At 42.1% G+C, this 13,160-nt stretch overlaps 1 protein-coding gene across 2 annotated transcripts in view; it reads right to left on the reverse strand.

Moving 5' to 3' along the window:
• The window catches only part of LOC126419189 (protein strawberry notch), a 299,812-nt gene that overhangs the window by 88,378 nt on the left and 198,274 nt on the right, over positions 1 to 13,160 (reverse strand). For both annotated transcript variants that reach the window (XM_050086323.1, XM_050086324.1), the window contains one exon: positions 9,017 to 9,125. In XM_050086323.1, coding sequence (XP_049942280.1) covers positions 9,017 to 9,125 — 109 coding nt within the window. The remainder of the gene's footprint in view (positions 1 to 9,016; positions 9,126 to 13,160) is intronic.

The raw sequence follows: 13,160 nt of genomic DNA on the forward strand, positions 1-13,160 counted from the left end.
GTCCCCGATAGTTGGAGAGGGGGGGGGGGGGGGGGGGGGGGGGGGGGTTGCTCCCAAAGCAGGTGGTGCAGAAGCAACCTTCAAGGGGGAGGTGTAGTCTTCTGGCTCTGAGGGGTGACCTAGGTTGGCGGAGCTGATGGTGCCAGAACTGTTGTAGTGGGGGCGTAAGACGATGTTGATGTCATATGCACAGGATACAGGTGTTCAAATTTTCTCTAGGCCACAGTGTAGGTCAGTCTGTCCAGGGTCTTGTACTCCAAGATTTTCCTTTCTTTCTGGAGAGTCCTGCAGTCAGGCAAGGAAGGCGAATGGTGCTTGCAGCAGTTGACACAGATGGGAGGTGGGGCACATGGAGTATTGGGCATGTGACGCTAGAAGTACAGAGGGAAGACATATGGCCGAACTTAAAGCACCGCATTGGGGGAGGGATATAGGGCTTTACATCACACCAGTAGACCATCACCTTGACCTTCTCGGGCAATGTATCACCCTCAAAGGGCACCGGTGGCAACCTGATTATTCTTCACACCCTGGTGGACATGCTAGACGAAATGTACACCTCGCCGCTCTAAACTGGCGCACATCTCATCGTTGGACTGCAAAAGAAGGTCTCTGTGAAATATGATACCCTGGAACATATTTAAGCTCTTACAGAGTGCGATGGGTACAGAAACAACCCCCAGCTTGTCACAAGCAAGTAACTTCCGTGACTAGGCAAGGGATGCTGTTTTGATCAAGACTGACCCAGATCTTATTTTTGACAAGCCCTCCACCTCCCCAAACTTGTCCTCTAAATGCTCAACAAAAAAAACTGAGGCTTCATCGTCATGAAAGATGTCCCATCAGCTCTCGAACATACAAGGTACCGGGGCGAATAAGATCCGCTGCCATCCTTAGCCTGACGTTCCTCCCATGGTGTGGCCAGGAAGGGGAATGATTTGGGGTTGTACTTCTGTGCGTTTAATTGAGCTCGTGATTGCTTAGAGACCGCTGGTGTTTCACCACCAGCAAGAGATGATGGACTATGCTTCATCGCGTCTCATCCGCCCTGATGCCACCCACTCCGACCAGGGGCCCTTCCCATGGGCGCCACCAGCTGCAGCAAAGGCCACCTGGCAGGATGGCCATTGCTGGGAGTCTCGATGCCCCAGGGGGATGGTCATCTACCCCTTGGCATACGTGGGGAATTAATGGCGCAGGCATCAGCACAGCAATCCCTGTGTGGTCAGGGGGCTACAACCAAAAGGGTACATGGCAGCCCCACCACAACGGACTGGTTACCGTGCTCATCGTCAATGCAGAAATCGACACTTCACAGAGCATGGTGGAAAACGCAACCAAGAAGGTGTCCTTGCGCAAGAGATGGAGAATGGGCAGGCAATGCGACAACGAGAAAATGGGTTAAAGATTTCAGTGCACGATGGACACGATGCACCTTGTAAGGTGCCCTTCCACAACTGGCTTGCTCTTAGGGAAAATTTTGAAGAATGGAGGTCAAACCCTACTGGGGACCACCATATAAAGGCCAAAACATGTGAAACTCCTTTTAGTCACCTTGTACGACAGGCATGAATACCTCAGGCCTATTCTAACACCCACAGGGGGGGAGGGGGAGAGGAGAGGATGTCTAAGAAGATGGCATGCTGAATGAGGATAGGTTGTCTTGGCCCAGGGTGATATTATCAATGAGCCTGTACCAAACCAAGAGTTTGTGCTTTTGGGAGACTAAGAAAGTTTCCTCTATATGGTCCACAAACAGGATGGCATGGGAGGGTGCCATGCAGGTCCCCAATGCTGTGCCACAGATTTGTTTGTATACCTTCCCTTCAGAGGAGAAGTAGTTGTCTGTTAGAATAAAGTTAGTAACGTGTATGGGGAATGAGCTAGTGGGTTTGGAGTCGGGGGAGATGTAGTTTTCAACAGTGGAAAGACTATGGGCATGGAGGTGTATAAGGAAGTGGCAACAAGAGTGACTATTAGGGATCCGAAGGTGAAGGGATGGGGACGGTGGAGAGTTGGCGAGGGAAGTTTTTGGTATCTTTGACATGGGATGCTAGATTTTGCTCAGCTGGTTGGAACTGTTGGTAAATGAGGGCTGAAATTCTTTCAGTGAGGGCACAATAACTGGCTCCAATGGGGCATCCAGGATTGTAGTATGTTTGGTTTTCGAGGAGCTTGTAGAAGGTAGGTGTGCAGGGTGTCATAGGGGTGAGGAGGGAAATGGATTCAGGGGAGAGGTTCTGGGAAAGGCCTGAGGCTTTAAGCAAGGATTGCAGGTTATAATGGACTTCTGGGATGGGTTCACTCTCACAGAGTTTATAGGCAGAGGTGTGAGACAATTGGTAAAGGCCTTCCACCAGGTAGTCACTGAGATTCATAATGACAGTAGTGGAATTTTTGTCTGCAGGTAGGATGATTAAGTGAGGATCGGTTTCAAGGCTGTGTACAGCTGTCTTTCTTATGCTGAAAAGTTGGTGTTGTTAAGAAGGGTCTTAGAGAAGGTTGGTGAGGCCAAGTTGGGGAGGTAAGGAATCCCTGGAATGTGCCTTGGGTTGGTTAGGTGTGTGTGTGTGTGTGGGGGGGGGGGATCACAGTTGTATGGTGGTATGAACTGGGAGAGATAGAATTCAATGTTGAGATTAGGTAGGGTTTACTTGGAGCGATTGGTAGCAAAAAAGTATTTCCATTGCAGGGATCAGGGGAAGCTAAGCACAGGTCTTTGACAAATCTAACATGGTTAAATTTGGATGTAGGACTACAGGTGAGGCCTTTGGATAGGACTGGAACTTCTGTGGGACTGATGACTTTGGTGGAAAGGTCAACAACAATGTTCCGGGATTGTTTCAGCTCTCAAGTTAGTGGAGTGTTGGTGGGGAGTTTTGGGGATGTGGCAAGTTGAATCCCTCGCTCTCCAGCACATGGAAGAGCCTTCCAGACACCACCTCCATAAATTATCAAAGCTACTGACATCCTACTGCCACCTGGGGCACCACTACCAAACCCCTAACTTGCCCACAGTGTTCCTTCTTATCAACCTCTTGTAGCACCCAGACTCCGCCTAGCCTACCTTTTCAGATATGCTAAATGCATTGGTCTTCTTATGGATGCACAAATTTCTACCAACTTTGGCCTATTGACATTTGTACCCTCTTTTTCTGAACCGAATGTGCCACAATCTCTGCTTCCTCAGCATTCTCCAAATTTGATTATTAAACCGTAGAGGGACCCTTCCATCCTTAATCCACTTACTTAACATGTACGTCTTCAGAATGCAATTTACAATCAGTTTAAACTTTGGCCATAATTCCTCTGTATCCATCATACTTGAGCTAAATGATGTCCATTCATTGTGTAACTGTGATGCAAACAACTACTTACCTGGATTTTCTAGCATAAACACAATCTTAGATTGTTGACGGATTTATTAACACTATCACCACTACGATGACATCGTGATCAATAATTCCGGTCTCTATACTGACTGTTGATAATGTCAGGAATGTTTGTAGCAACAGGATTGTTCAGGAAAGTTCCCATAGACATCTCAGTCCATATTCAGTAGTTTAAGTTGCCTCCAACTAATACTAGACGATTTGGATATTTCCGGAACGACCCTAAAACTGTCACAACAGGATCAGGGGCTGGTAAAAACATCCAACAATTAACTTTATCAGGGTGTAAACGGGGACAAGGAAAAAAAATTCCCGGATTTCACCCGGATATCCCGTTTAAAAAATATGCTTTTTCCCGAGCGAAAATACGTTTTTTCTGTGCTAAGTGACAGTAGGTTTTCGGTAGATTTTCCCTTGGAACTGTAAAACTTATCAATCCTTTGAATGGTTAACGTTTTATACAATCGCACAGAACTTCCCGGAAAAAAAAAAAATAAATAAATAACTAAATAAATAAAAAAGACGGGGCAGAGAAGTTTTGAAGAGACTTGCAGCAACATATACGCTGCATATTTTCGTATTACGAAAGTATAAATTCGAATTGCACCAAACACAGCGCATTAGTTTCCGGAGCGTTGAAACCAAGGTTACGATGTCCTTTTGTAAGCGAGTCATATCTCAAGCCACGAGTTCTCGCCAGCCGATGACAGCAGCTATTCAGAGCATACGACACGTGTTATAGTCACCCAATAGCAAGATCACTGGCTTCATAGCGCGAACACGCAAGAGGAAAAGTTAACGGTTTACATTAATGTACACAGTACCGTATATCTACAAGAAAAGTTAAGCTTTCACATATAATTTTGGTCTCCAAGATTAAAACGCTACAACAGAAGCTATGTTTTCACATGTAAAATAAATATATCTAAAAACAAAGAAGATGTGACTTACCAAACGAAAGTGCTGGCAGGTTGATACACACACAAACAAACACAAACATACACACAAAATTCAAGCTTTCGCAACCAACAGCTGCTTCATCAGGAAAGAGGGAAGGAGAGGGAAAGACGAAAGGATGTGAGATTTAAAGGAGAGGGTAAGGAGTCATTCCAATCCCGGGAAAGACTTACCTTAGGGGGAAAAAAGGAAAGGTATACACTCGCATACACACACATATCCATCCGCACATACACAGACACAAGTAGACATGCAGCAAATGTCTGCTTGTGTCTGTGTATGTGCGGATGGATATGTGTGTGTATGCGAGTGTATACCTGTCCTTTTTTCCTCCTAAGGTAAGTCTTTCCGCTCTCGGGATTGGAATGACTCCTTACCCTCTCCTTTAAAACCCACATCCTTTCGTCTTTCCCTCTCCTTCCCTCTTTCCTGATGAAGCAGCCGTTGTGAAAGCAAGTCACATCTTCATTTGTGTTTGTTTGTGTGTCTTTCGACCTGCCAGCGCTTTCATTTGGTAAGTCACATCATCTTTGTTTTTAAATATATTTTTCCCGCGTGGAATGTTTCCCTCTATTATATATGGTTATAATAGAGGGAAACATTCCATGTAGGTCTTTAAATATGTCTGCTTGTGTCTGTATATGTGTGGATGGATATGTGTGTGTGTGTGTGTGTGTGAGTGTATACCCGTCCTTTTTTCCCCCTAAGGTAAGTCTTTCCGCTCCCAGGATTGGAATGACTACTTACCCTCACCCTTAAAACCCACATCCTTTCATCTTTCCCTCTTTCCTGATGAGGCAACAGTTTGTTGCGAAAGCTTGAATTTTGTGTGTATGTATGTGTTCGTTTGTGTGTCTGTCGACCTGCCAGCACTTTCATTTGGTAAGTCACATCACCTTTGTGTGTGTCTATATACCTTTGTGTGGTCTTTAAATATGTCTGCTTGTGTCTGTATATGTGTGGATGGATATGTGTGTTTGTGCGAGTGTATACCCGTCCTTTTTTCCCCCTAAGGTAAGTCTTTCCGCTCCCGGGATTGGAATGACTCCTTACCCTCTCCCTTAAAACCCACATCCTTTCGTCTTTCCCTCTCCTTCCCTCTTTCCTGATGAGGCAACAGTTTGTTGCGAAAGCTTGAATTTTGTGTGTATGTTTGTGTTTGTTTGTGTGTCTGTCGACCTGCCAGCACTTTCATTTGGTAAGTCACATCATCTTTGTTTTAGATATATATATATATATATATATATATATATATATATATATATATATATATATATATATATATATATATATATATATATATAGACACACACACACACACACACACACACACACACACACACACACAAAGATGATGTGACTTACCAAATGAAAGTGCTGGCAGATGAGGTGACTTACCGAACGAAAGCGCTGGCAGGTCGATAGACACACAAACAAACACAAATGAAGATGTGACTTGCTTTCACAACAGCTGCTTCATCAGGAAAGAGGGAAGGAGAGGGAAAGACGAAAGGATGTGGGTTTTAAGGGAGAGGGTAAGGAGTCATTCCAATCCCGGGAGCGGAAAGACTTACCTTAGGGGGAAAAAAGGAAAAAATGTCTGCTTGTGTCTGTATATGTGTGGATGAATATGTGTGTGTGTGCGAGTGTATACCCGTCCTTTATTCCCCCTAAGGTAAGTCTTTCCGCTCCCGGGATTGGAATGACTCCTTACCCTCTCCCTTAAAACCCACATCCTTTCGTCTTTCCCTCTCCTTCCCTCTTTCCTGATGAGGCAACAGTTTGTTGCGAAAGCTTGAATTTTGTGTGTATGTTTGTGTTTGTTTGTGTGTCAGTCGACCTGCCAGCACTTTCATTTGGTAAGTCAGATCATCTTTGTTTTTTTATGGCATGGATGTGTGTGATGTCCTTAGGTTAGTTAGGTTTAAGTAGTTCTAAGTTCTTGGGGACTGATGACCACAGATGTTAAGTCCCATAGCGCTCAGAGCCATTTGACCCATAAATGTCTCGGCTCGAAATTCTTGTAAGTGGCTGGTCCTCAAACTGTTCAGTTTCGAACACTCTGTGATAAATCCATCCCACTTTCTCACACGAAACATAATTCATCTTGCGTAAAAAGAAATTTACATTGAAAGTAATGCTTTTCTAACCACCGTTCGCAACACTATCCGGAGACTGTTAGAAATAGGTTCGATTTACCAGTTGCCAGAGAGCGCCAGAAAAACAGGCATTATTGTGCGTGTGCAACTGTATTGGTGTAGGAAGCCCGCATGTTCGTGTGTATAAAGCATTAACAGAGCTTACATTACACCATAAAAGAAACAGGGCATCAGAGGGTACTCCAAAGAGTATCGGAATTTCGTAAACTATAGTAAAATGCATAATTCGGCTTGAGTGCGAATTGGCCTTTTCCAGATTCACAATTAAGTAGGTCCCATCTGGTATTAAGCTTTTCAGTGTGGTTTTTGGGATGTAAATTTTCTTGGAGTACCAGTACTCTGCGATCTCATTTTTGGTTCTTTATTATGGCATAATGCCATATATGGCAGAAGATGATAACGTGCACTTGAAATTCAGCGAACAGTTGGAACTAGGCAATACTGTAGAATGAAACACTTCGTTTCAAATAAAATGACTGCCTCAGCGGAAAGATTAATAAAGCCAAATTTCTTTAGCAAACTTGCAAAATTAACTTCACTGTTCTGCAAGGCGATTAATGCTTGACTGCTACAAACTTGGAAATAAAATAAAATCAGAAAACTGAAATTAATAATATATTTTTGCCCTCCGTAATTATGTGAATGTATTTTAATTCACTTGATAGCTTCCGGCCACAGAAATCTGTTTTCTTTTCATTTGACGTGGGTGCTGTACACGAACAGAAGCAGCGAAATCACTTAACGTAAACACGGGTCACGTGGAGGTTAACCCCCTCTCCACTACAACTCTGTGCAAGAGTGAATCTGGCAGCTAGGGCGCGGGAGAAAAATTTTTCTCGTTTGCATCTGGCTGCTAGCTGGTACTACTGATACAGCTAATAGCCAAACTTCAAGTAGCCGGAGAACGTACTGCTTATATGCGAGTCGAATGCGCATGCGCAACAGACCGCTGGCAATTGGTCAAACGAACCTAACGTGAACAGTTGTGACGTCATGCTCATAGCAAGCAGTTTATTGTTACGAAGAATTACAGTCTGCGCCCTACGGCCTTTGACATATTTTTGCTATTTGCAGACGCTTGTGCGTGCACGGTGTTTTGTTGTTGTAAATTGCACATTTCCTTTGCCACTAAAGTTTATTTTTTTCCCTCTCGTTTATATTTTCTTGCTGCAGTATCATTCTCCAGTAGCAGGATACAATAACATTGTTTGCTAGAGAATCAATTCTACAGTCAAAATTACAAAAATTTAACTGAAAGCTAAAACAATGAAAACTTCCCGGAAGTCTGAAAAATTCCCGGGTTTTTCCCGGTTTTCTCCCGGATGAAAAAATTCCCGGGTTTTTCCCGGTTGTCCCGGGTCGTAGACACCCTGTTTATGTCACTCAGACCTGTTACGTGTGTCCAAATAACTTCACTGCCGCACTCAAATTTGAACTCTATAGAAAAAATATGTGTGTCAACTGCATTTAATACTCCCCTTCATATGGCATCTAATCTTTCCAACACTCCAGTCCTGTCATAGGCTTATCCTACCACATCAGAGGCTGGGCCACTTGTGAAACAATCTGCGTCATGTACCAGCTCTGCTGCAAACATTCCACAGTTTTCTATAGTGATATGACTACCAACCAGCTATTCACCACGATGAATGGCCACCACCAAACTGCGGCTCACACAAAGTGCATACTGTGACACAACATGCAGCTGAACGTAAGACATTTGATTTCAATGGCTGCTTCACAACCTGGGCCATATGGATCCTCCTATCCACCACCACCAGCTTTTCTGAACTGCGAAAATGGGCGTTATCCTTACAACACATTCTCTACTTCTGAAATTATTCCGGCCTCAACCTACAGTAACCTACTGTCCCCACACCCTTCACCCAATGGTTTCGACCCCCACTGCCTTGTCACCTTCTCCCCTTTCACATCCCTGCACCCTCATTATGCACTGCTCTCTGCCAGCACCCACCTGTCTCCCCCCCCCCCCCCCCAAATCTTCTACTACTGCTTGCTCTGCCAGAGAGTGCCCTTCTCCCCTCCCCAACTCATACGCTGCTATCCCACCCCCGCTCCAGATTGCTGCTTTCGTTCAATGCAACAGTTGCAGTGTGGACAGAGCGGCTGGAGATAGCAGTTGTGTGCGTGGGGTGAGTCTGCTTGTGTGAATGTGTGTGTTTTTTCCTTTCTTTTCCAGGATTTAGCCTGTTGTGTCTGTCTGCAACTCAATGTGCCATCTTTACAGTGAGTAGCAATCCATCCTTTTCATAATTGTTAATAACAAAGATGGAACAATAAAATTCAAAACAGAGACAAGCACTTAAACTGTAGTCAGATCATATTGGCACACAGACAAAAAGTCAAAAGCTCTATAGTTCTGAATGATTTTGGTAAAAGTAGCAGCAAAAGCAGTATCAAAACATTCTAAAGGACAGCTATGCCAGCAGAGATAAAAATAAATATAAATCTTAATATTTTTGATGCAATTTTTTTGGATTTTATTACCTGTTCAGGAACTTGCTCATGTTGTTGTAATCTTTATCAAGCATAAGAACACCGGGCATACTCTCACTATTCACAATGAGACCCACACCAACAAGAGCATCAGCCACATCTGAAATATAAAACAAAAGGAGAAATCGTGATAAAAGAAAAGATTTTCACTGACCATCTCATTACTCTTGTCACAAATCAACTTCACAGAGGAAATTTTCATCTTTGCGAATATTATGTGGCCATTACAGCTTTTCAAATAAAGAGCTATATAACACTTTCAAAGCTTTCTATAAACACACTATTAGTCAGGGAGTACGGTAAATGAATGAGTGAAAAAGCAACATCTCATCGCAGAGGAAACAACATAGAGCAAATTCTGCAATATTTCCATAGTATCCCATATAACAACAAATGTATATGTTAACTAAACGAATGATCATTTCCAATTATAAAAAATAAAAAATTAAAACAAAGAGAATTAAAATAAGTTATACAAGCACTGCTCACGACCAACTCTCACAGCTCTGCTTCTGTCAGTTCTCCTGGATTACTTAGTTGGCAGAGCACTTGTCTGTAAAAGATACAAGTTCCAGTTTGGCACACAGATTTAATCTGCCAGGAAGTTTCACTACCATATAGCTCAGCTACCTATAGGGCAGTTATTACAGCTATTTGCATATGACACATATGGCCACGATAACTGATTTTCATCAATTTCTTTAATAGTATGTTTCTAGGTATGCAGCTGAGCCACTGCTCCACTTTTTTTTTGCCATATTTCGACAACCAACCCAGACGTTTCATTCAGGTGCTCAAGCTTTGCCGTTATCTGTACTCGCTGCCTGGACTACAACCAGACTGTGAACTGTTGTTGATCCTGTGCCACTATTTACAGATTTTAATAAATTGAGGGCCATACCTCAAGCCTTGTTTAAATTGAAACCACCATTCCTGTTTATTACACTTTCAAAAATATTTATTTCACTACACGCCTTAATTAAGACTGTCTCAAAAACTTGACATTTGCACCACGACAACTGTCTCGCTGCATTTCATTTCACGATTATATTCGCTCCAGAGCTGATTTGTTTGGTCATTTTAGTTGGGTGTGGTACTGATGCCTCTCGCAACTCCCCTCCATTGTTCTGACAGTCTGCCCATGTAAAATGTGCCACATTCACGTGGAACACAGTTCAAATCTGGCTTTCAGAGAGTAGATTGTCTTTAATATTAAAAATAAGGCTTATCTACTTTGTTGGTGGGAGCAAAACACTCTGGAAGGCATGTTTCCATAGTAGTCTACTGATCTTTCCAGATATTGGGCCAGAAATGTAGTTCCTGGCTTCTCTTTTCTACTTCAGTCTTTACCCCTTTCTGATGCATTTTGGACTTTGATCGCAACGCCTACTCAATCGGGCAATCTGAGTAATCTGTCTAAAAGTGTTTGAGCTCTATGAAACAGAGTCTCAGCAATGAATTTCTTTGTGATGGATAGTGATACCAAGTGTGGAGATAAAGAGGTTTTTAATCCCCCCCCCACACACACACACACTCTCTTCCTCTCCGTGACTCACAGATATGTCCATTTCCTCTAAACTAAGATCCGAGGAAAGAGAGTTTGCCCTTTTTCTCAAGTTCCAACAAGAATTTATATTAGGGACAGATAAAATTTCTTATCTACCTTACTGTTGCCCAATATCCGGAAAGACCAAGAGTATTTTGCTCCCGTCAACATATGTAAAAATCTTCTTTGTAATGTCAAAGCAGGGCTGGACAAACAATACTTGCTTTCGAACAGACTCACTACTTCCCTATATGCCGAAATGCTCGATACAGTATCGATGTTGCTCGAACAATAATGTGCCATCTGATTCGCATGAGGCTAGTGCAATGGAAAAACAAGAGACTATGATTTAGCCACTACAACAATCTATTTCTCTGCTTGAAATTTGGCAATTTTGTGGAACACAGGACAAAATAACACTAAATCCTATCATATTACTTGTATTCAAACAGATCTGCAATAAAAGTTCTCCTATGTGTATGAATACTATATAAATACATTACCGTAATGTTGTTTTTAAGTAAAGGTAACATTCAAAAGTGGAAATGTTGCCCTTAAAAAAATTATTTCTGGGGACTGTAATGATCTACTAAGTGTGTTGCAAATGAAAAATTCAGTTGCAGTTCACTTATTAGGATACCGGATAAAAATCAGCTTTAGAATATGATGGTGACATGCTGATGAGACAAGAAGGAACATTAATTCAGAATGAAATGTCTAACAAAGAAAATAAATCATAGTAAACTGTAATTGCTATCATGACAATAATTTACAGCAGCAAGACCCGTTGTCAAGATAGTATCACACATCAGTAGATGGTGGGACAGGGGAAGTTTGAGAATTGGAATAAATCATAATTGTGATCTTTTCTTTATGTATTAGTTGCCATCGTTAGATATGACTTGCACACTAAAAGATAGTGCAGTCTGTATCTCACAGTGGCTCGAGCTCAGCACTACGGAAGGGTTGGAAAACGAAAAGTGGTACCAGCTTGGCTGAGAATTAGTGAGAATTAGACGAATGCGGAGAAGGGAGTAGTGGGTGTCGTGTTGCCAACCATTGGAATCTATAGTCGGTACTTTGGATTTTCAGGTACATCTACCACATTTAAACTGGTTTGCCTGAATCAATTTGTAGTTAGAACTGAAATGACCAAAACTGGACAAATTCTCAACAGTAGTATTCATTTGCAGAGGAGGGGTAGAAGTCTAGACAGGGGCCAGTGGCATATATGTGTGTGCCGTGCTGCAATGTTGTCCATGCTCACCAGGATGTGACAGGAACAAAAGGGGATGTGTCAGCTGCCAGTTCTATGAAGCCAACGAGAGAGCTGAGAGTAGACAATATGCTTGGAAGCAAGAGACATTGTAACATTCTGACATCAGTATAGAAGCAAAATCTGATATGTATGTGGATAAAGACATCTGTGTTCTCGGGTCCCACAGTAAGCACAACCTCAGAAACAACAATATATTTGGAAGAAGTATAACATATCTGGAAATAACAGCCAAATAAATATTTATGATGATGAAGATATAAATTTCACAGCTCAGGTATTAGGACGATAATTAAAAATCGTGATACCACAGACAACAGGGTTAATAATAAAAAATGTAGAAAATAAAACAGTCCACAAATTAATAAAAACCATTTCTTGTTTATGTTATTTCTCATTGTATTATCAAAATGTATACAATCCATAAAATGGCATAAATTTAGAATAGGTATAATGTTAACATTTTAGTCAAATATTTCATACCAATATAACAATTTCTAATTTTGATGAGTGAGAATACATTAAAAATAAATTTTTCCGAATGCTTCTAGAAAATAAGGGGTCACGTTATAATCAGGATCACTTTATACTTGCACAAATATGGTATTAATAGAGTTACAGGAGGGATACACGGGGGACATGTCAGGAGGCTCATGGTCAGGAATTTTCATCATCTGGCATCCATACCTTGGGTGTATGTTCGCCCTATTATGCTTTTGGAACTGACAAGTTGGATGCCTAAGAATTTCATACAACCAAATTACTGAAAGTATTTTTAATTTAAAAGAAGCAGCAGCTTACACCCTGAAAAACAAAAGTGCACAAAGGACATAGTGGGTGTCGAGAGTTGCACTTACAATTGCCTACAAATAGCAACGCGAATCCGATGACAGTTCACAGCACATTTGAGTCCACAATTGCCTACAAATAGCAGCGCGAATCCGATGACAGTTCACAGCACATTTGAGTCCAGGCAATCAGTACACATAAGGAAATGACTTGCACCCGAAGAAGACTACTGGGTCAGTTGACGGAGTATTGTACAACAACAGAAACAACAACTTGGCTGTATACCCAGAAGCACACCATTAACCAACCATACTGAGAAAACCTCAGAGAGAACATCAAGTTCTTTGTCTATCTGTGTAGCACACTTATTCTTAAGCAACAGAGTATCTAACAAAAGCAGTGAAAGAGCACAGAAAAGTAATAAGGTTATTATTGTCCTGCAAAACAAATCCCAAGCTGCAAGTTAGTGGGGGTTCCGTAAGAAACTGCAAAGCTACTGCTGCCACAAGCGTTCTGTACGCAAA

Source organism: Schistocerca serialis, chromosome 9, assembly GCF_023864345.2.
Source record: "Schistocerca serialis cubense isolate TAMUIC-IGC-003099 chromosome 9, iqSchSeri2.2, whole genome shotgun sequence".
Taxonomy (NCBI): Eukaryota; Metazoa; Arthropoda; class Insecta; order Orthoptera; family Acrididae; genus Schistocerca; species Schistocerca serialis.